The sequence below is a fragment of the Mastomys coucha genome, unplaced genomic scaffold (assembly GCF_008632895.1).
Source record: "Mastomys coucha isolate ucsf_1 unplaced genomic scaffold, UCSF_Mcou_1 pScaffold22, whole genome shotgun sequence".
Lineage (NCBI taxonomy): Eukaryota > Metazoa > Chordata > Mammalia > Rodentia > Muridae > Mastomys > Mastomys coucha.
The window spans coordinates 263,415,872-263,439,782 of record NW_022196905.1 but is presented as its reverse complement, the minus strand read 5'-3'; the positions used below and the strand labels follow the sequence as shown (position 1 = coordinate 263,439,782).

At 44.8% G+C, this 23,911-nt stretch overlaps 2 protein-coding genes across 2 annotated transcripts in view; one reads left to right on the top strand and one right to left on the bottom strand.

Moving 5' to 3' along the window:
* Positions 1–4,404, bottom strand: part of Gnpat (glyceronephosphate O-acyltransferase) — a 27,292-nt gene extending 22,888 nt beyond the window's left edge. The window contains exon 1 of the mRNA XM_031341812.1: positions 4,129–4,404. Coding sequence (XP_031197672.1) covers positions 4,129–4,203 — 75 coding nt within the window. The 5' untranslated portion in view covers positions 4,204–4,404. The remainder of the gene's footprint in view (positions 1–4,128) is intronic.
* On the top strand, positions 4,368–23,911 carry CUNH1orf131 (chromosome unknown C1orf131 homolog). The gene is made up of 7 exons (XM_031341813.1): positions 4,368–4,552; positions 6,184–6,509; positions 20,627–20,683; positions 21,560–21,655; positions 21,775–21,861; positions 22,650–22,708; positions 23,136–23,911. The coding sequence occupies exons 1-7, from the start codon at positions 4,465–4,467 to the stop codon at positions 23,266–23,268; spliced, it is 846 nt and encodes a 281-aa protein (XP_031197673.1). The 5' UTR covers positions 4,368–4,464; the 3' UTR covers positions 23,269–23,911.

Sequence of the window (23,911 nt, the reverse complement as noted above, 5' to 3'; positions counted from 1 at the left end):
AGCACCAGATGATACAAGAGTGCAGCCTTCCCCTAAGGGGACAGCCTCTCGAACAGATAGAACAGTGGTGTTCAGTAAATACTTAGGAAATGGTGATTGGTAACACTTATCTTTATTTTATAGAAAAATGTGTAAATATAATTTTTAAGTGACTTAAACTTTGGTTTTCATTAATGGCTGTCTTACCAATAGGCTTACAAATGCCATGACTCTTTAACATTCAGCCCTGGCCAGTCAGTACAATGACTATTATGACCCACCAGAGAATCAACTGACCCATCAGATAAGGTAGGCTGTTAATGAGGAAGTGTTTCACACAGAGTGGTTCAGGTGATGTTTGTGTTGGATCCTTGATATTAAAAAAGAGTCAGCAATGCAAAGTTCTGCCATGCAGAGGGGACCACGAACATTTTGAAGAGACAGCACACTTCCTTCCTGTGAGATATAAAGCTATGGTGGTGAAACACAGAAAGTAAGACTGAACAGTGAATCAGAGCAGGAGCCCTCACCAGGTCAGGTCAGTCTGAGAGGGAATATACAAGTGCCTGGACCGTTCACTGGACTCTTAACATGCAACCAAGGATCTGGATTGTGCATTAGGGGCACACATACACAATCTCTTTGGAAGAGTGCACTCCTAGCTAGCTTCAGATGCATCCTACCTGCCAATGACTTGCCAAATTCACATTCTCAGTCACACCCTCCTTTTTTGCTTGGGTACCACATTCCTAACTCTACTTGGATGCCTCCCAAACATTTAGGATGTAGTTGGTCCAGATCATGATAATCCACAGCTGACAATCTTATATCCTAGACCAAAACTATTTTTCTACCTGACTAGACCTGCTCCTCTCCTGCATTTCCTATCATTGAGAGATCAGCATCTGCCCAGTTGCCAAACCATAGGATCCCAACCACCTACTTCAGACTGCCCCCACTTGCCTTAGGTCCTAGATACAACTGGTTTCCCTCACCAATGATCTTCTGACCTAAATATCTGCGCATAAAACCATCATGCTTTGTGCTTCCCAGACTCTGTGCACTAACAGTTTGTCCTAAGTGATCTTTGTGCCTAGGGATCACATCTTCCCCAACCTGAGTTTCTTTAGAGTGAAAGGTCTCACCAATGCAGACAACCATGGCAGAAGCCTAGTGGTTTTCTTAGATTTTTCTAGAACATAAACACAGAGAAGATTTAGTCCTCTATAAAAGCCATCAATACCTATGATAAGTGAAATAAGACTTACTTATTTACTTATTTTATGTATATGAGCACTGTAGTTATCTTCAAACATACCAGAAGAGGGCATGGGATCCCATTGTAGATGGTTGTGAGCCACCATGTAGTTGTTGGGAATTGAACTCAGGACCTCTGGAAGAGCAGTCAATGCTCTTAACCGCTGAGCTGTCTCTCCAGCCCCAAAATGTATAGCCCAGGCTGGCCTCAAACTTGTGATCCTCCTTCCTCTGCCTCCTTCAGCCTTATGCCTGCTGGAGTGCGATACCACAGCTAGCATGAAATTCCTTTAGACTATCCCTTTCCTTATGTTCTTAGTTTTGTCTTGTGTCTTCTTCTTCATTCTCTAATTAGCTTCCCTGCACACAAGGCCGTGATTTTCTTACATAACACTGCAACAGTCCTCACCTCCTAGAGAAACTCAGATTAGATGTCATCTTTTAGGAGCCTTCTCCAATGCCCAAACCAACCAGATGTCTCTTCCCTTGATTTCAACAACATTTAGTGCCCTTATTTACCCCACTTGACTAGACTAATGTGTTGACATTTACTACTTCCTGTGCACTTAGAGTCAATGCAGTCTTTGGAACTGAGACTAAAATCTGAAAGACTGCAGGCACTCCTACTGTTTGCATCATTAGCAATATCTTTTTTTTTTTTTTCTTCCTGAGACAGGGTTTCTCTGTATAGCCTTGGCTGTCCTGGAACTCACTCTGTAGACCAGGCTGGCCTCGAACTCAGAAATCTGTCTGCCTGTCTCCTAAGTGCTGGGATCAAAGGCATGCGCCACCACTGCCCGGCCATTAGCAATATCTTTTTTTTTTTTGGGGGGGGGGGGTTTCAAGACAGGGTTTCTCTGTGTAGTCCTGGCTGTCCTGGAACTCACTCTGTAGACCAGGCTGGCCTCGAACTCAGAAATCCGCCTGTCTCTGCCTCCCAAGTGCTGGGATTAAAGGTGTGCGCCACCACCGCCCAGCCTGCAATATCTTAATATCACTCAAGAACTACAGATTAGACAGAGAGTATTGCACAACTAAGTGTGATAGAGGAAGTTAGGTAACCTGAAGTAATCTACCATGGTCACCAGCTGTACAATCACAAACATTAGCCAGAAACACTGTTATGGGCTGCTGAGCCACATGTGTACCACCACAAGGTACATACCTTTAATCCCAAACCTCAGAGGCAGGCAGATCTCTTAGCAGAGTCTGAGGCCAAACTAGTCTACAAAGCAAGTTCCAGGCACCCTCAGCTATACAAAGTAAACTCTGTCTCAGAAAAAGGAAAAAAAAAAAAAAATGCTGCTGTCCAGCCTCAAAAGTGGAAACGTTCATGACCAGTTGCCTTACTTATTCACACAGAAAGCACACAAAAATTTCGTCATTTAAAAAAAGACCCAACTCCTTTTATTAACACGTACAAGGAAAATTCCAATCAACACACAAACCCATTTAAAGGGCAAGAAGCTTCTTAAGTTATAGCCATTATTAACAATCTTCTTTCCCAATGTGCCTGCTTTAGAAGAAAAAAACTAAAGATGGTGAAGAACTGTGTGGTGACGTCAATGAGAGATGTTCCAGCCATAGGCTTTAAGGCTGCAGTTCATATCAATCATAAATCTAAATTTCTTAAGGAACTTAAGTTTGCCCACATTCCAAAAGTTGTTGTCCTAATCTCAAGGTAGCAATATTTTCTTAGGGGGGGTTGTTGAATTTGCTCTTTTGTGGTTTTTCCTCCTTGACCTTTCTACATAAGCTAACATTCCACTGGACTCAAATCAGAAAATGGTGTTAACTGGCATAGCATGGAAATATCCTTTGAAAGTCACTATTTGTCAGGAGTGGTGGTATAGACTGTAATCCTGGCTTATAGAGGGCATGAAGATTGCAAGATCCAGAAAGCCTGGGGCTTCACAGCTAGTGCCAAGCCAGAGAACAAACCAAGAAGATCTTGTTTCAAAAATAAGTAAGATTTTTTAAAAAATTCCCCCGAGGATGCAGAGATGGCACAAGGGTTAAGGGTCATTCCTTTCCCAGCACCCACAAAGTAGCTCACAATTCGTAACTCAATTTCCAGAGCTGGCCTCTGATGCACCAGGCACCACGTGGTGCACATACATACATGTAGGTACACTCATACACATAAAATAAAAATAAGCAAATTCTCACCACCACCACCCTCCCCGTAATTGTGCAATCCCATGGAGTGAAAGGACACAAAGTTTCCACCTTGATAATTGCTCATGAGTATTGTAAGTGACCAACACTCTGTTGGGAACCAAACCAGGCAAACCACCAGTTAAAACCAGAAGAGGAAGGAAGGTGGGTGCAGAAGGCAAGTTGGACTGAAACCAGTGGCAAATGGGAATCCTATTCAGAAACTTGTGGAAACATAACAATTAGAAGACAATAATTTCCTGAGGTTCCAAGTCTTCCTAAATTAAGAGTGTTAAAAAACTACGCGCATATTGTAGCCGAATATTTTTCTCTCAGGAATACTTGAGGGAGGGGGTAAAAAGGCGGGAGGTGGAGACCCAAGTCTTTTCGGACTGGATCAGGACTAAGGTTACTCAACGAGCAGAATTCTGCGGACACATCCTCGGTGGACTCCGGAGCCTCCAATGCTCCCCTCATGTAGTGGGCAGGGGCTCCCGGCCTGACGGGGAGAAGCGACAGAGGAACCACCATCGATACAAACTTGTTAAAACAGACACCTTAACCGAGGCGCAGACACATGGTTGCCGTGGATACCAAGCCAAGTACCCAAACCTATTTAAGACCCGGGTCAGCACTCGCTCTTTGAGACAAGGATCGTGGGCTGCGGACACAGGGGTCGAGGGGACTGTCCTTCCCGCGACAGTCGCCCTGGGCCTTGGTCCCCCAGGCGCCTACCGCATAGAGGAGCACACTGCTAGGGCTGGCAGAGCCGACCGAGAATCGGGAGCTGGAGGAGCTAGGAACATCCATGGCGCGGCTGCCGTCCCGGGCGGGGCCTGGGCTGGTCTGCTACACGGCTATGGTGTAGCCGCTGGGGGCGGTTCTTTCGAACGGGGCGGCTCCCATACGCCCAGGACAGTGGCACTCCGTACGGCCACTGCACTGGACCCCGAATACCGCCATCTTAACCAGGCCCGAGGCCGCGCAGGACCCGTGACGCACGCGCAGAAGTCGCACCGGAAGCGGAAGTGGTTGGCTGTGTGCTGGATCTGGGGGTCCGTGTAGATTCCCATGGCGGCGGAGCAAGATACGGACTCCACTGGGCCTCCTGGTTCTGAGGCGCTCCTGGACGCCGTGCTGCGGACCCTCTACGACCTGGGTGAGCATAGCTCTTGAGAGGAGGCAGCCAAAGGCAGCGAAACGCATCCCGAGGCGCCGGGACCACGGCCCACGTGATCTCCTGGAGCCATGCCGGTCGGCTCTACCCTCCGGCGCCTCACTCTCCGAGACCTTCTCACCCACTTCTTGGCCGACCTTTTGCTCTCCTTCTCACTGTGCGAGAAAAGAAAAATCAGAGCTGGTTACTAAAGACAGGCCTCTCGCAAAAGGACGGGCACTGGCACGCTGAAGAGCTCACGTAGATTGCCTGACTTTTAGAACCAAGCACGTAACAAACACTGTATTGTGTTTATTTTGGAGCGGTTACTCAAAATTCCAAGTTCACTTACACAATTTAAAAAAAAAAAAGCTTAGAACTTGGAAGAACGCATATGTGTATATGTTTTTTGTGTGTTTCCCTCATTAACTGTCAGAGTAACCCATATACATATACACATACATACATGTATACGTGTATAAAACCTTAAAGGCTCTCCTTAAGAGTCTCAAGGTCTAGGGCTTGATGTCACATTCTGCGCCGAGTTTCCTTGTCTGTTTTAGGTTCTCTGTGTCCAGTGGAGGACAGACAACATTTGGCCTCTGACTTCCACAAGTTTTAAAACTAATTTTTAAAATTCTAACAGTTTGTATTCACATATGCAAGAATTCATTAAGATAGTTGATTCTAGTCACCTGGACTCTACCTATTCTTTGTTTTGTTTTGTTTTTTTGTTTTGGTTTCTGAGACAGGGTTTCTCTGTATAGCCCTGGCTGTCCTGGAACTCACTCTGTAGGCCAGGTTGGCCTCAGACTCAGAAATCTCCCTGCCTCTGCCTCCCAAGTGCTGGGATTAAAGGTGTGCACCACCACTGCCCGGCTACTGCATAGTTACATTGGCCACAAGTACATTTTTATTGAGTACACAGCTAGTGTTTAGAAAGCTCTTGTGCCCATACTGTAGGTCAGTGATGAGGCTTAGAATTCTGGTTAAAATTTCAGGTCACTGTTGAGAGTCTGAGCAGAAGACTCAGACTGAAAATGAGAAATTGAGTAGAAAGTAAAGGTCTTCAAATTAAAGCAGTTTAGCTGGATTCCCTTTAAATTTAAAACCAAAGGAAAACAGGAAGAACCCAGACATGTACCCGTGACCCCGCAGTGCCGTAAAAAGAAATGCTACTATAGAGGCAAATGCTTTTAATATGGTCCTGGGAACTATGGCGTTGATGGCACCGTGTAAGGAGCAGGTGTGAGAACTAGCGCAATTGTATTACTAAAGATCAGAGATGTGCACGCTGTCTAGGAAGGAAGGTGGGATTTTGATTTCTAAAAATGGTATGTGTGTGTGTGTGTGTGTGTGTGTGTGTGTGTGTTTTCAAGTTACATTATTTACTTATGTGTGGAGGGGTGGTGTCACCTCTACCATGTGCTGTGAGAAAACACAGGGGTCAGTTATCTTCTTCTACTGTGTGGGTCCTGGAGACCATGAAGTCATTAGACCCGGCCCTAAGCTTGTTTCTTTGTGTATATGAATGGATGCCTGTGTCTGGGCCACATGCAAAGTGACCTTTGGTATTGGTTGTTAACTAATACTAAGATAATTTTTAATTTTTTTTTTAACGTTGAAATGAACAGGAGAGACGGAAGGTGAAACAGAGCAGAAAAGGATCAGAAAGAAGAAAGTAAAGAAGAGAGACTCTGAGACAATAGCAGATGTGGCAGCAGAGCTGCTTCCTCTGCCTGGATCTCCTGTACGAGCCCAGAAGAAGAGTGCTTCCAGCTTTTTCAAGGAGCTCAGAGAAGAACTGCAGTCTGCTCCCGCTGCCCCTTCAGAAGCCCCTGCCACAACTGCAGTCTCCCTCTCTTCCCTGAAGAATGGCAGCAAGCTAGTGGAAGTGGTAGAGTTTCAAAGCAAAAGTAAAAAGAGAAAACCAAAGTCAGATGAAGATGAACCTACAAAGGTAATGGATCAGCTGGCTTATGCTTGTGTGGTAAGGGTGTCTTTCGTGACCATAGACTGTACCTGGGGTCCCAGGGCTTCCTTCAGGCCCCAGAATTTGGAAAATGACTCACAGGACTCAGCATCTGGTTCTTACCCATCGTGTGGGCCAGCTGACTAAGGTTGCCAAACCTGATTCCCCAGAGGAAAGTGGGCACTATAAATCTTGTTAGTGTTTGTGCTCAGTAGGTAAATTTATGACATTAGTACCTTAAGGCCATAGGTCTACGGAAACACTCGCCAGGTGAGTTTTGGTCCCTCGGTACTTAGGAGGTAGCCATTTGCAAATCAAGGAGTCGAGGTTGTCTTAACAGCTACAGGGTTTGCCAGGCATATGATTACACTTCTGATCCCAACCCTGGGGAGGAGCAGGTGGGTCTCTGTGAATTCGGGGTCAGCTTGGTCTACATAGAGATACCCTGACCTCCCCAAAAGGAAAAGTTTCAGGCTTTGATAAAACCAGGCCTGCTTAGCTACTACCTTCCTACCTAATAAGCCTTTGGTTGTCAGTGCTCAGAAGAAAACCAGTCCTTTTTGCCCCTCCTGCTATGCGCCAGCAGCTATTTTAGGACACAGCATTGTCGCAGCTATTCTAGGACAGAGCCAGTGCTGACCAAAATGTATGCCAGCCCTTATTCCATGAACTCACAATCTGATGGAAAAGTAAGTTTATTTTCCTGTGCAGCACTCGTCTTCAGATAACTTGTAAATCTTACCTCAAAATCAGTTTGTTAAGGTGAGGTGGTTACTCCCACAAATAATCTTTTCTGCCCCCCATTTCCTTGCAACAAGGATATACTAATGGATTTTTTAAATTCATTGCTAAAATCCAGAGATAAGCCATTCTTTAGCCTTCCTCATGTTCCATAAACCTTTATCTAGCAAAGAGAGAGAGAGACAGAGAGATAGAGATAGAGAGAGAGAGAGAGAGAGAGAGAGAGAGAGAGAGAAGAAAATGGGATTTGTCTTAAGGCAGCTGTTAGAAATGACCATATAGTGCTCCAAAGCAATAAAGAGTCACCACCAGTGTTACATACAGTTGTAGAGGACAGAAATCCAAAGCCAAGCATGGCAGGGCCATGTTCCCTTCCAAAACTCTAGGACTAGGACTAGAGGAAGCTTTCCTGCCTCTGGCCAGGGAGGCTGTATGCACCCCCTGGCTGTTGGTGGTGTAACTGCAGTCTCTGCCTTCCTGTACCTGTCTCTCAGGGTACCTACCTATCATTGGTTTTAGGACTTCCCCTAAATCCAGGATGTTCCTCACCCCCAGAGAACTGTAACTGCTCTCTAAGATCCTTTCTGCAGGCCGGGCGGTGGTGGCGCACGCCTTTAATCCCAGCACTTGGGAAGCAGAGGCAGGCAGATTTCTGAGTTTGAGGCCAGCCTGGTCTACAGAGAGAGTTCCAGGACAGCCAGGACTACACAGAGAAACCCTGTCTCGAAAACAAAACAAACTAACAAAAAAGACCCTTTCTGCAGATAAGGTCCCAGAAGCAGATTTTTGAGACTAGGGCATGACCATTATCTTTTTTTTTTAAGTCAGCAATATTCTTCATGGCTGTGTGAATGGGTGTTTATGTCCTCATTTGCCGTATTCTTACTGTTTTAAGCAGCATTATTTGAATTAGGAGATTGCAAAATACAAACAAACATCGTCATTATATACCTGGCTTGCTGACAGCTCTTCTTTGGCTCATTAGGATGCCAGGCTGCAGTCACACCTGTCCTTACTTTAGGGATGGATCTAATCAGCTTCCTACTCATGCTTCAGATACTAGCCCTGGGACCTGTCATAGCTGCACTAAGGAATGGCCCTTGGTCATCTCCTCCTATTTTAGGAGTTCACAAGGATTTGTCTTTTCTAGTGTGCCATGGTTTGGGAAAGTATGAAAGCATTATTCTTGGTGTTAAACAGGTTTCGGAATTTACCCGATCTGTCTCTGCACCCTTCCTTATTGTCACAAGTCTCTCCGGCCCCAGCATCTTCTGTGCTCACTCTTGCCCCCTTCCTAGAGTGGAAAGTTTGTCTATTAATAGAATGGAGAAAGAGCTGGCGTTGTGAGAGTCTGGGTTTCCCTACCCATCAAGAACAGAATGTCTGTGGGCTGTCAAGTTGTCTCCCTAACCCCTTCGAGAGTATTTTCCTTATACTTGGATTATCTCAGGAACTTCTGTGTTTTGAACTTGTTAAACTTGATTATATTTTTCACTTGTCCAAATGTTCTCTGCCCTTTGAAAATGTGTGTGTGTGTGTGTGTGTGTGTGTGTGTGTGTGTGTGTGTGTGAGCGAGCGCGCACGCGAGCGCAAAGTGAAGGAGTCAGGCAATGAACCCTGGAAAAACACACACACACACACAAAAAGGCTATGGATGGAGTCTCAGCATTGCAGCCTGGGACTGGGGGATGCCAAGCAAAGGGGGAGAATTCAGTAGGTGAGGCCAACAAAGTAGCCATGCTATAGCTGTACTACAGAGGACTAGTTGGGCCTTGTTCACTAAAAACAGGACATTCCAAAAGGTGGGTGGCAGAGACAGTGATTGATAATGAACTCCATTACATAGTTCTGGAATTCGAGAACTTGAAGAAGGAAGAACTATTGGTACATTTTGGACAGAGGTCCAGGTGTCTGGCCCTGCCTAGACCTAGAAAATGACCATTTTTCCCCCAGAACTTAGACTGATGTCATGAATTCCATGATGAAGCAGTGCTGTGCATTCTTACAGGTTTAACAGGCTTATGTGGGTGCATGGCACCATCTCAGTGCTGTTCTGTTCCACGTCTTAGCCTCCAAATGCTCTTCCCAGACTTCCCTGCCTGTGGTATAGGGACTTCAGAAGTCATTTCACAGGAAACTCAAGTGTGCAGTTCCTTATCCCACAACTGATTGTGATTGTGTGCCTGCTATTTGCCTATTTGCCTGTCCCTAGAGACCAGCAGTGGAGTATGGATGCTATCCTGTTTCCTTTGATTATAAAGGTAAAGAGTTGTGAACAAGCTAGACAGTGGTGGCACACACCTTTAATCCCAGCACTTGGGAGGCAGAGGCAGGTGAATTTCTGAGTTCGAGGCCAGCCTGGTCCTCAGAGTGAGTTCTAGGACAGCCAGGGCTACACAGAGAAACCCTGCAGAGAAACCCTGTCTCGAAAAACCAAAATAAATAAATAAATAAATAAATAAATAAATAAAAGTAAAGGACTTGTGAACAAAGACAAAACAGGGTAAGAGGCAGAGCCCGCTCTAAGGATTGTGGTCAGGGATGTGAGGCCCAAGCAGGTAATGCTCAGTATTAAAGATGCTTAGAGTGGGAGAGACAGCCTTGCCAACCCTGTTGCCTGCCTTACTGATTCAAAGAACTGGAAGAACAGCAAGAGTAGGACAGAGGGACAGTGACCTGAGAGATGAACCCCAGAAGCTGGGGGGTCTTAGAGGCAGCTGTGGGACTTTGTACTTTAAAGTACATGAAAACAGCCAGGTGTGATACCTTACACCTATCTTCCCTGTACTCGGGAGGGTCATCATGAAGTGAATTCAGCCTTACTTACATAGCAAGGCCTAGACCAGCCAGGGTTACAAACAAGATCAAAAAGAATTCCAGGCCATGATGAGGTCCTTAACTACATGATGAGGTCCTTCCAATTAAACCAAAACAAAGTAAGAATCAAGTATGTGGAAAGCTATGACAGAATTCCAGCAGGGCCAGCTGGTGATCTGATTCGTGTTTTCAGGATACTGACCCTGGATGACAAATGAACTATAACCAATGTTCAACATTCTGGTTTGAAATGGGATGGCCCAAAGATTGGTGCAGAAGATTGTTAGAGACAGTTGAGCCAGGGGAAGCTAAGCTGAGCAGGCTACAGTAATTATTTTAGGTTGGAGCTGTTAGTATTGGGAAAACTGGGGAAAGGGACTTTTAGGAAGACTGTTGGGGAACTGAGGGAGGAATGGTTGGGAGAAATGTTGGAAGGGGATGAGCTAGAAATTGAGAGGCACAAATAGGAAAAAAGTTAAATTCTGGTGTCTTTTTCTGTGTCTCTCACTCCCTCTATCCTTTTTTCCCTATCTAGTGTTAGGTAAAATGGGGTGGGGGTTGGGGAATAAAAGCTTGGGAAAAAAGAAGAACCCACAAAGGAGCAAAACCAGCTACAGGTGACCTCAATGCAGGGCTAGGCAGAATGTGAGGTTTGATTTCATGTACCTTAGAGCAAAAGGGAGGGAAAGAAAGGATGGATACGTTGTTTCAAAAAGCTTACAAGGTGTTTGCGAAGGCTGTTGTCCGGATATGCCCCGTGTGGTTTTCAGCAGCAGTGTTTGTTTTCCCTCATTTTGGGGCTATTTTGTTTATTAAAAAGTTGAGCAACTGGAACGTTTTCAGATAGAAATGGAGAAGCTTGGGAATCAAAATATGGAAGAAAAAAGTGTCAAGAAACAGGAGAACAAACAAGTTCATTCCCACCGACTGAACCAGAGAGATGGAGTTTCTTCTAGGTAGAAAGGAGAAAAGGAACTGTGTCAAAGGGCAGTCAAGTCAAAGAAATGGAGAAGCAGGAGGGTGATCAGATGAGACAGCCCTTTTCAGGAGACAGGGTTAAACCCTTAGTACCTTATGAGGACAGGCAGTCCTGGGTCCCAAATCACCAACAGCATTCCCAGTGGTTATACAGCCTATGCCTGCTAATGGAAATAATCCATAAGGTTAAGATGAAATAGGATGGAGTCCTGTAGAAATGAGGGACCTAAAACTTTTTAAAGAGGTGATGATGTCTAATGGGGTGCACTACCCCATTGAGAAACAAACTCTAGATAATTGGGCTACTCAAAGTAGAATTATTCCACAAGACTGGAAGAGACTGGTAACAGCTGTGCCAGGGGCTGGCCCTCAGTTGCAATTCTTGTCATGGTGGAGAGAAGATGCTAGGGGGACCAGCCCTGACACTTCTTTCTGGTTCTCTCTTGAAGGTAGCCGAGGGGGAAGAACACAGTTGGGAATAAGACTTAGTCTTGAGAGATATTTAGGATTGCTGTTTAATAATAAAACTTAGCTGTCTTAAGTCTAAGTCACTTTGCTGTGGTAGCTGACCTGTTTGAGTTCCTCTAAGGCCAGAAAACTTCAGTCTCTGGTGTTTAGTACCTCACAGTAAGTAAAGTAGCCTTTGTTCTATCTGCAGGAACTTCATGGCTCTAACTTCTAGCCTGCTACTTGAAGTTGCAGGAAGAAAAGGAACACTTGAAAAGTGATTTTAGCCTTTATTTCTAAATTCTTCAGTTCTCCAAAAAGTTCCTACAAAAGTTCTCTCTAAAAAGTTCTCTGCTCTCTTCTAATCTTGCTTTCTCCTCCTGTTCTGATGTAACAATAATAATGCCCTCCTCATTCCCAGTGCCTTTACTCCTAATGCTATGCCTGCCAATGTAATTTTTCCTAATTTTTTGTACCTTTTCAAGGAGAAAAGATCACATGGTTTATCCAAGCATCCCCCTTGCCTTTTTTTCTTTTTCTTTCTTTCTTTTTTTTTTTACAAGAGTTCACTAGAAGTTCAAACATAAATTCAAATCATATATTGAATAAGAAGTTTACAACAGAGAATATATACCTGCATATCCATTAGGAGTAATTGTCTGGCTAAACGTTCACAAACTCAACAAGTTCATTAAAAGTTAAAAAACATAATTTTTGTGACTAAGTTATTAGTGACATTTCATATAGGTAAACGTGCTCAACATTTTATCTTCTGTTCTTGCACCTATGGTAAATCATTTAGTTCCCTTTTTATTATCTTTGGTTGTTTTACAACCTCTTAGAATGTGTTCTAAGTTGTAAATGCTTGCCTGCTTTCTCAGAAGTAATTAACTCATGATACTTGAAGACTGGCAGAGTTCTCATTGCAGTTTTTACATCAGAAAGGGCTTAATAGCAGTCCTATTATAAAAGATCTTAATAAGAACTAATATAATTTTAGGAATTCTTTTAAAAATTTTATTTATTACTATAAATAAGTATACTATAGCTATCTTCAAACACATCAGAAGAGGGTATCGGATCTCATTACAGATGGTTATGAGCCACCATGTGGTTGCTGGGATTTGAACTCAGGACCTTCAGAAGAGCAGTCAGTGCTCTTATCCACTAAGCCATCTCACCAGCCCAATTTTAGGAATTCTTATAGAATCATCATTAAGAATTAAATCTATTTGTCTATATGCATCACTATAAGACAGTACATTTACATTGTTCTGCAGAAATCTGCTCAAAAGGATAAGTTAATATCTAGTGATGTTTTATATATAGGAAAAGCATATTAATAGCAGAAATCTTTCCTAACATGTAATCTTTTCAGCCTTGCTTAAAGAAGTGAAACTCAGCAGGGTGGTAGTGGCGCACGCCTTTGATCCCAGAACTTGAGAGGCAGAGGCAGGTGGATTTCTGAGTTCGAGACCAACCTGGTCCACAGAGTGAGTGAGTTCCAGGACAGCCAGAGCTATACAGAGAAACCCTGTCTTGAAAAACCAAAAAAGAAGTGAAATTCAGGTGGGCAGTGGTGGCTCACGTCTATAATCCCAGCACTTGGGAGGCAGAGGCAGGTGGATTTTGAGTTCGAGGCCAGCCTGGTCTACAGAGTGAGTTCCAGGACAGCCAGGGATACACAGAGAAACCCTGTCTCTAAAAAACAAAAAAACAAAAGCAAAAACACAAAAAAAGAAGTGAATGTCATAGATTTATAGTCCATGGCAGAACCACCTCAGGAAGAACACCTGCTGGCTTCTAGCTTCTCCTAGGTGGCTCCCAACAAGAAGATGCTAGTAACTTAGAACAACGCATTTTATTGAGGGACAAGTTGATCGCTGAACATTGCTCTGGTGATATACAAGAACAGGTTCAATTTGAAGATGCAATCATAGAATGATGCCATTTAGTATCTTTAAAAGCTTGGGACAAAGTTGAGGACCCAGCAAAGAAATATACAAAAATTATACAAAGCTCAGGAAAGCCTTCACTGATATTTTTCAGCTGTGAACAAAGCCATATCAGACCCTGATGTGAAACAAGTGCTAATTGAGACCTTGGGATTGGAAAATGCAAATATGGAATTCACAAAAATTGTTGGGTCATTTAAGGCGAGGGCAGGACCCATGGAAGAGTAGATCTGGGAGGCCACCAACATTGATTCTAGAGTGTATAATGTCACCATGATTGGGCAAACTGTAGCTAAAGGTTCAAGATCTCAAAATAACAAATATTTTAATTGTGGGGCTATATGTTCATTTGCAACAAAATTGTGAACAAGCTGGTAAAGGTCTCAGACCTCAAAGTGCACAGAGCTTTAATTGTGGGAAATAGGGTCATTTGCAGCAAAATTGTGAACAAGTCATCTCTAAGGGCAACAGTTTTTCTAGATATAAATCAGAAAGAAGTCAGAAGTCCTAGGCTTCCAGGGGTGTGCAGATGGTGTGGCAAGGGTTGTCATTGAACCAGTGAATCCAAGAGAGAGATAGCCAAGTCAATTTCTTGCTGTTGGGAAAAAAATAATGGACAAAATGGGGTGGAGGGGAAGGTCAGCTAGCTCAAGGCCCTGCAGTAAAATGTACAAGCTAGGAAAAATGAGAAGCTCAACCAAGTATTGCAGATCTAATGCATGCTGATGCAGACAGTGCTGCTCTAGACTTGATCAAAGATAAACATCTTACACTAACCCCAAAAATTCAGAGTTATAAAATAGCCACTGGGGTTTATGGTCCTTTGCCCTCAGGGACAGTAAGGATGATCTTGGGAAGGAAGAGTTTGACTTCACAAGGATTCACTGTGCATCCAGGAATTATAGATGAAGATTTCAAAGGAGAAATTGAAGTAATGGCTTATGTAAAAAGAGAGATGCTAGCTAACGCAGGTGGTAGGGTTGCTCAGCTATCAGTTTCCCTATATCAAGGACAAAGCTGCTCAGAAGTAAGATTGGGAAGGTTTGGAAGTACAGGAAAACATGTATTTTGGTGAACAATTATTAATGATAGGAAGGCCAAAATTAAAGTTGCAAGTGAATGACGTTGAAATAGAAAGTTGGGTGGATATGAGCTATATTATATTAATCATTTCACAAAAACCTTGGAATTCAGAATGGCCACTTCACATGGTTTATATCCAGTTTCTAGGAATTAAAATTAGTTATCTCAGGCCGGGCAGTGGTGGCACATACCTTTAATCCCAGCACTTGGGAGGCAGAGGCAGATGGATTTCTGAGTTCGAGGCCAGCCTGGTCTACAGAGTGAGTTCCAGAACATCCAGGGCTACACAGAGAAACCCTGTCTTGAAAAAAAAAAGTTATCTCAGGTAAAACAAAGTTTGTGATGAGCTAAATGTATGGGTCCAGAAAGGAACTTTAAGGCCTCATGTGGCTGGCATAGCCATTAACTTATGGGAATAAGATTCATTACAGCAGTGGGAAACTCAGATTAACATGCCCTCAATACCAGTGACAATCCCTAAAATAAGGGGTGAAATGGAAGATGCTTTTGGGAACAGTATTGAAAAATATCATCCAGAATAACCACAGAGTGTGCAGGTTGTCCCAAAACAGGACACAACAGGGACTGAGTTTTCAAGTTTATAAGGGGGGCCTGATATTGCTGATATTATACCAATAGCCCTATCCTTAAAATGGTTGACTAATGGGTTGGGGGGATGGCTCAGTGGTTAGTAGCACTTGACTGCTCTTCCAGAGGTACTGAGTTCAATTCCCAACAACTACATGATAGCACACAACCATCTGTAATGGCTTCTGATTCTGTTTTCCGGTGTGCATTTGTATACATGAAGTACATGGATAGATAAAACTTTAAAACTAATGAGCCTGTATGGACAGGATGGTGGCCCTGAGAAAAGGAGAGATTACAACACTTGGTCAGCTGGTACAGTGTAGTGGAAGCTGAGCGTATAGGAAGGAGAGTTTACCAGCCCGTGGCATTCCTCTGTATTTGTTATAAAAACATAAATCGCGGAAATGGAGAATGTTAGCATATCTGAGAGCTGTGAATAGAATATTCCAACCAATGAGTGCATTGCAACCTGGTGTTTCTTTACTTCTTTATTACCTATGGCATGGCCTATGATAACTGATTTATAAGACAACTTTTTTACTATTCCCTTGAAAGAGCAGGATAAGAAAAAAATTGCCTTCACTGTGCCTACATATAATAATGTTTAACCTGTAAAGGGTATCAGTGAAAACGTCTTCCACAAGGAATGTTAAATAGTCCAACTCTATGTTAATATTTTGTGCAACAACCACTAGAAATCATTTATAGGCAATTTTCTCAATCCATTATTTACCATTACATACATAATATTTTGTTTGATTTTGTTCTGATTCTGATGCAGATACTTGAGAGAAAATGTTTGATGAAACAAAGAATTTTGCCTTGTTAGGGTTTGTTGATTGCTTCTGAAAAAATACAGAGGAGATCTATCCACTATCTAGGTTATAAAATAAGTCAACAAAAAATTTAACCACAGAAGGTACAGAATAGGAGATATTAATTGGCTACAACCCACCATTGGATTAATTACTCAAGAGTTAAGTAATTTGTTTCAAACATTACAAGGAAATTCAAACTTAGTCCACCTAACAAAGGAAACAAAGAAAGAGTCAACTTCAGTTGAAAAGAGACTGCAAGATTCATATGTGGATCACATAGATCCCAAACTGGACTGTATTTTGGTTATTTTGCCTTCAAGTCATTCTTCTTCTGGGCTCATCATGCAAAGAAAAGATAGTATTTTAGAATGAATCTTATTAGCATACAAACAAAGTAAAAAGTTAAAGACCTATAGAAGGGGTTTCTGACTTAATCATAAGAGCAAGAGATCCTGCTTTTCTGACCTCATTAAACACTGTGTTGTTTGTAGCTGCTTTTGGAAAAATCCAAAAGGATTGGCTGAGTAGGTTTTTTTTTTAAATTATTTATTTATTTTATGTATATATGAGTACACTATAGCTGTCTTCAGACACCCCAGCAGAGGGCATCAGATCCCATTACAGATGGTTGTAAGCCACCTTGTGGTTGCTGGGAATTGAACTCAGGACCTCTGGAAGAGCAGTCAGTGCTCTTAACCGCTGAGCCATCTCTCCAGCCCGGCTGAGTAGGTTTTAAAGAAGGATGGTGTAAGCAATAAAAAATAAAGACCCCAGGGTAGACTAATAGTGGTGTGTTAACTTTCAATAAAGATGCCACTCCCTCCTGGCCTCCCCCAGGATAGACCAGGAATGCTCTGTTAACTTTCAGTTTTCTGAACATTAACAAGAAAGGAACAACAGCATCTGAGAAACACTGGGGAAAAGAAAAAACTGGAATCAAATCAGCTTATATACTATAAGGATATGTTATATCACAATGGAAGTCAGCAAATGTTTTGTGTTGGGAACATGAATTTGTTTGTATTTCCATGGGAAATGAAAAGCTGTGGATACCACCAAAACTAATAAAGCTCAGAGTTGAACAGGGGAGGTCTTCTGAAAACATTGGACCAGCCACTGCCTTCTCCTGTCAGCCCAGAAGCCTGGACAAGAAGCATTTAGCACCTAACCACTAACTAGCCTATGAGGGGGACTTTCTTCTCATGTGATACTGAGCCATCCACAGTGCAGAGTGACAGCAGGCCTTTGAGCAGGACTTTTAAGACAGACCATGTTAAATACCAAATCCTGCGTGCCCAAGTCAGGACTATAAGCACAGAGCTGGGGTGGAGATTAAGCAACGTCATCAAGGAAGTATAAAAGATTCAGGAAGCGGTGCCCACGTTACAGGGAAGAAGAGAAGCATCGCTGTTAGGTTCTATCTCAGTTATAAATATGCTCCTGAGTGACCAGAGAGATCCCAGCAGACATCTGTGAACCCTGAGAAGAAGGGAGAAGCAACACTAACAACAGTAGCAGGACTGCAGGGACACCTGGGGCAGTTTCAAGCCTGCAGATTTAGAAGCCACAGCAAATGGGGAGTGCGGTGGGATTTATCTGGTATGCCTGGGCTTTTAAAGGATCCCCAGTTGCTAGCCGACTGGCCCTTTAAGAATTCTTAGCTCTTCGAACTGCTTGACCCTATGGCCTACAATGTCAGTTGCCTCAAAAAGCGAGCTGAGATTTCGAAAGGAGATTGAGTTAGTCAAGTGAGAGGAAAAGGCAGTTGGTGCAGAAAATATTGTTAGGAGAGAGTTCAGCCAGGAGACGCTGAGCTGAGCAGATAGGCTACAACCTTCGTTATAGTTTGGAGCTGTTAGTATTGGGAAAACTGGGAGAAGGGACTGTTGAGGAACTGAGGGAGGAATGGTTGGGAGAAAAGTTTAAAGGGGCTAGTCTGGAAACTGGGAGGAGCCGTTGGGAAATAAATTAGATTCGGAGCACTCTTGCTTTCTCTCTCCCTCCCTCCCTTCCTGTCTCCCTCCTTTATGCTTCTTTCTCTCCTATCTCTTAGAGGAGTTAGAGGGTAGAACCAGGGTATAAGGGTAGGAAAAAGAAGAACCCACAAAGTAGCAAAGACCAGGCAGGAGTTGGTCTGATTGATGTTTGTAGGATGCTGACCCTGGGTAGCAAATGAATTCTAACCAATGAAGCAAATTATGGGTTCCACTCTGAGTTTGAAATGGGGTGGCCTGGACTGGAGCTTAGGGAACAAACGAAAGAACCTGTCCTTTAATGGGAGTGCAACTTCCGGAGAGGAAGGGCAGAGTCAGTGAGGTTGTCCCCCACACCCTCTCAAGCTGCTTGGTTTCCACCGTTACTACCCTAGGAATCAGAGGCCCCTTGATGACCTAGATGGAAAAGACCAGAGCAGGGCATGGTTGTTTTCTGAGTTCAGGGACACCCTGGACTACATAGAGAGATGAAAGATGGAAGAGCATTGTCCTAGGCTCTGCTATTGGCACTGTTTCCCACGTGCCCGTGCTTGTTCCCATCCACAGACCCCTCTTGCCTCACTGAATCCCCTGACCTCCCACCAGTCTCTGGGTACAGAGGAGCCAGGTGCCTGAGGAGGCTGTATTGCTGATCTGCAGTTAAGTGCACTCCTTATACACATGTGCCACTCAAAATACTCAGCCCTTGTCAGCACAACTTTACAAGGTTTGGTTTTTAAGATTAATGCAAACTTATTTGGCAGACAAACCTCATCAGATTTCTCAGCAATCACTTGTCTCCCTGTCCGCCACAAATTACAGATTGTGGTTTATTTCTCTGATGTTGGGATGGGACAGAGAGAGGCCTTGCATACACCAGGCATGTCCCTCTACGTGTGCCCCTGCTGTCATGGAAGTGTGTGCTGATGGCACCTGTGCTTCTCAGTGTGCAGCATTGCAGGCAGAACTTGACCCTGGCCATTCAGATACAGGGTTGTGGATCTGACCCCAGGCTCTCGGGCTTCCAGGCTATGTACTTAGTTGCTGCTTGGGAGATAGAATACAGGTTATATGGGTTCTTTGGCCTTTGATAAGACCAGTGGGAGGAGTCAGAGGCATCACCAGACCTGAAGACACCTCCCCAGGTCATTGCTAAAAAGCCTGACAACAGAGTGCTTATCCAGTGTACTCACTTCATTCTGAGCTCCCTTGGGGTCAGGTTTTAGGAAGAGAGTCATCTGATTGATGAACTTTACACTGGCCACAGTGAGCAAGTCTTATCCTGATTTTTTTTTTAACATTATTTAGTTGTACAGGTGATAGTGGGTACTAGGGTACACATGTATGGAGGTCAGAGGGAACTCAGGAGACAGCGCTCTTCTTTTACTGTGTCAGGCCCAGGAAATAAACCCAGGTCCCTGGGCTCTGTGGGAAGTGCCTTACCCAAAGCTGAGTCAGCTCATTACTCCACTGATACTTTTTTCTATTCTTGGGGACAGGAGGTTTGCTTTGCTTTGTTTTGTTTCCAAGGCAGGGCCTCACTATGTACCTCTGACTATCTTGGAACTCATTATATAGACCAACTAGTCTTGAACTCCCAGAGATCCTCCTGCCTCTGCCTCCCAAGTGCTGGGATTAAAGACGTGCAGTTACAGCTGGCAGTTTTGTCTTTTTAAATCCAAGGCACACAGAAGAAATTGATCTGGGGCAAGTCAGTGGGCCACAGACAGGTTTACTGGGCCAGGAGCTCAGCTCCCATATGGAGAAGAAAGCAAGGGACATGGGGTTTGCATTGTGATTGGATATCCTGCCTATGCAGAGCAGGGACTATGTCCTGAGAAAGCAGGACAGCCACTTTGGCTTGCCCCATCCTCCACCACGGGGGCCAACATCTTTCCTAGAGGCTGCGTGGAGTTTACAGCTCTTGCTGCTACGACAGATGGGGCCTGGGATTAGATGGTGACTACTGTTGGCCAACGTTTTTGTCTTTAACAGTAGTCTCTCCCAAGCATCTCGAGAGTCTTCTGCTCTCGCTCTCTTACAGGCCAGCTCCCCTTGCGGGGTGGGCCACTACTTGCCCTCTGTGACTGGTCTTTTTCACAGTGTCCTCTGTTCTTTATTGTGTGTTAGCACTTTATTTAGTGTTGACCTCGTGTTTATGAGGTTAGCACTCTGCCACTGACCTACACCCCAACCCAGAGTTTCCCCTCTTAAAAGCTGAGTATAAACCACAGTTTAACCTGTTCATCTGTCAGCACACATCTGGGTTGCCCTTGTAGCTGTTGTGAAGGCAGCTAATATGAATATTGGTGTACAAGATACCTTTGCAAGCCCCTGGCAGGGTGGAACAACTCAGTTGTGTGCATACTTTGTCCTACTGTTCTGAGGAGATGACACACTGCCCATTGCTGCTGTCCCTTTAGCATTTGTGCCTAGAGTATAAGGGTTTCAGTTTCTCAACATCTTCTCCAATACTTAATATTTTCTGTTTTGTTTTTTGAGAGGTGGGTATTTTGGTTTTTATTTTTATTTCATACACATACATATAGGTGTTGGGTTGTTTGTTTTAAGACAAAGTTTCATGGTGTAGCCCTTTGAGTGGCCTCAAAGGAGTAGCCACCTCTTTTCTCCTGGTAATACTGGTTTGTGCTATTGTACCTGGCTAATTGGTAGTTTTTAATACGAATTTGTTTTCTTTGCAGAATAAAACAAAGGTCCTTGAAAAAGATGTGGGTGTTCAGGAATTTAACCTAGAAAAGGTAAGCATTTGAGGTAGCTTTTAGTTCCTCCTTAAGGCTCACTAGAGTTTATTATGAACTGGCAGCTTTAATGCAGCACTGGTCTTCTGTATAGACTCTTGTCTCCAGGCTGGCTAAGGAGATGGCAAACCTAGTCTTGCAGTGTTCATGTGACTGACTGCTATTCACTTCCCAGCACCAAGGTTGCAGTGCAGTAACACAGTGGTAAGTTAGATGGGGACATGTGTCCACTGTGCCCCAGGTTTCTAAGATGTCTGAGAAAAGGGCAGGAGGGAGTCAGCCACTGAGAGTGGGAACTGCTAACCACCTCTTCCGAAAACAGTTGCATCTGACCTGCTATGGGCAGTATGTTAGGAGAGGGGCTTTCTTCTAAGTGGCTGCCCCTCTGGCACTGGGCATCCAATCAGAGTACAGAGTGCCTCCTGAATCCCAGTTCTGGCACAGCTCATGAAGAGATAGTCCATTGCTTCAGCTGTGAGAGTGAACAAAGAGGCAGCACTGAGAGTGGCCAGTTCAAGAGCCTGGTGGTGTTTCCTCAGCCGCAGTAGCTTTATGGGCCCGTGTGGCTGAGAGACTGTGGGCAGTGGCTGACACACTGGGTCTGACTGTAACTGACAGGCTGCAGGGCAGTGGCTGACACACTGGGTCTGACTGTGACTGACAGGCTGCAGGGCAGTGGCTGACACACTGGGTCTGACTGTGCCTGACAGACTGGGTCTGACTGTGGCTGACACACTGGGTCTGACTGTGACTGACAAACTGCGGGCAGTGGCTGACACACTGGGTCTGACTGTGACTGAGAGGCTGCAGGGCAGTAGCTGACTCACTGGGTCTGACTGTGGCTGACACACTGGGTCTGACTGCTGTGTTCCACAGGCTCGTCTGGAAGTACACCGATTTGGGATCACGGGCTATGGCAAAGGAAAAGAAAGAGTCCTGGAACGGGAGCGGGCTGTCATGCTGGGGGCTAAGGTGAGTGAGGGATACCGCTGTGGCCAGGCCTGAAGGGAGGGGACAGCCCAGGGGCCCTGGGACTGCTCTTTTATTATTGCGGAATAGAAACTGATGATGTCTTTATTCCTTCCCTTCAGCCTCCCAAGAATACTTACGTGAACTACAAGGTTTTGCAGAAACAAATCAAAGAGAAGAAGATCGCAGTGGAAGAAGAAAAGAGAGCGGTAGGTGTGGCCTGGCAGCCTCAGCTCAGAGGCTGCCTGCTGGCGCTCCCTGCTTGCTGAGCAGTCAGGACACCAGCATTGCCCCATAGGTGTCTTCCCCACCCCCCATTATCTCAGCCGAGCTTCATCCGGCCAGCTGAGGCATCTGACTTGGTCATGGTAAGGCAAGGCTGGCCTTGAGGCAATGGGTCATTGGTGTCGCCACAGTGTCTGTCAGTTGGTGCTGAGCTGTGGTTGCCCCAAGGAAGCCCTGTCCTCCAGGGCAGTGAAGGAAGCTACAACCAAGTCCTTGGGTTTTTGTGAAGGGTCTCACTATATAGCCTAGGCTGGCTTAAAATTGTCAGTCTTGTGCCTCTGCCTTCTGAGTAGAGTCACATGTATGTGCCACTAGACCCATCACAGGGTTCAGGGTGAGACTTTATGGTTGATGCTTTCTTTATGTATGTATTTTATGTATATGAGTGCTGTATATGCATATAAGCCTGCAATGACAGAAGAGGGTAGCAGACAAAAAAAAGAGCATCAGATCCCATAAGAATACAGTTACAGATGTTGTGGACCACAGTGGGTCCTGGGGGTGAACTTGGGACCTCTAGAAGAGCAGCCAGTGCTCTTAACTGGTAAGCCATCTCTCCAGCCCCTGGTTTATGCTTAATATACCAACTTAGAAATGTTTTAAATACATGGCATTCATATGACTTTTTGTCATATGACCCATTTTGTCAAAACCCATTGCTCTGTTTTTGAATATTCACTATCCATTGCTGACATACTATCTTAAATTGTAGGCCCAAGAGACAGACATTTTCAAGAAAAAGAAGAGGAAAGTGAGGGGGCAGGAGGACAGGTAAGTAGTGGCATAGTTACTGGGTTGTCACCGACCACACCTTGTGCTTGGTTCCTTCACGGTTCCTTGCGTGTGGGCAGCACCCCAGCCCTCAGCCCAGCGGGTGTGGTCACCCAAGGAAGCCTTGTCCCCAAGGGGCAGTGAGGGAAGCCCCACCTGAGAAAACAGATTGCCATCAGGTGCTGGGGAGTCCTGTAACGAGGCTGCAGAGGAGCTTGGAGAACACTGCAGGGGTCATTTCAGTGCGGTGACCTCTGTCAGGATCGGAGTGGAGAGGAAGGGTAACCCTGGATATAGTGTTCCACACCTATCTGAAGCGAGAGACGCGTGCAGCTGTGACGGGGCCTGCACAAGGGGAGGAAGCTACAGGTTCTGGTCTTGCTTCTCGCTCTAACTGCTTGGCACCTTTTTCTCGCTTTCAACACAGGAGATCCAAGAAGTCGGCTCCCAGCATTTTGTCAAGTGGACGGGTTGGACAAGTTGGAAAATTCAGAAATGGGACATTGATTCTAAGCCCCACTGATATCAAGAAAATCAACTCTTCCAGGATAGCTAAATGAAGTCCCTGTCAGCTCCAGAGAGGAGCAGAAACAGTGGCAGTGCATGGGACACAGGACTCGTTAACCCTGTGGCTGCCCTTTCTTGTTCCACCGGCCCTTTCCCATTTGAGCAGAGAGTCGGCTGAGTGCCGGGCTTCCCTCCCTTGTGCTGCAGAGGTGAATGTGTACACATGGCTACCTGTACATACAGCAGGAAGTGACCCTGCTCAGTGCTGGGCTGTGCCCCGCCTCCCCTCCTGTTGCAGGTTGCTGGTGTAAGCACACTGGTCACACTCCACTTTTTCATAATTTTACTGTCTCTAAGTGTCTGTGACGCTTAGAGTGCCTTTTGACGCTGAAGTGCCTTTTGGACTCATGAAGACACTAAGCGCACTTGTTATCCATTGGTTCTGTGGAAAAGCGATTCTGTTGTCAGCCTGCTACGTGTGTAAATCCACTTTGTGAAAAAAAAAAAAGAACTTCTAAAAATACACCGCTGTAGTATGAGTGACTGTTAAGTTACGTACAGGCAGTTCTGACTGGTTCCCCACACCTACTTGGAGCTGTAACCTCACAAGGCCGTTTTACAGTGATGTTACCATCCCTGCCTAGATGTCAGCAACTCCTCAGAGGCTGAGGTGCATTAAAGGAAAGTGTGCAGTGA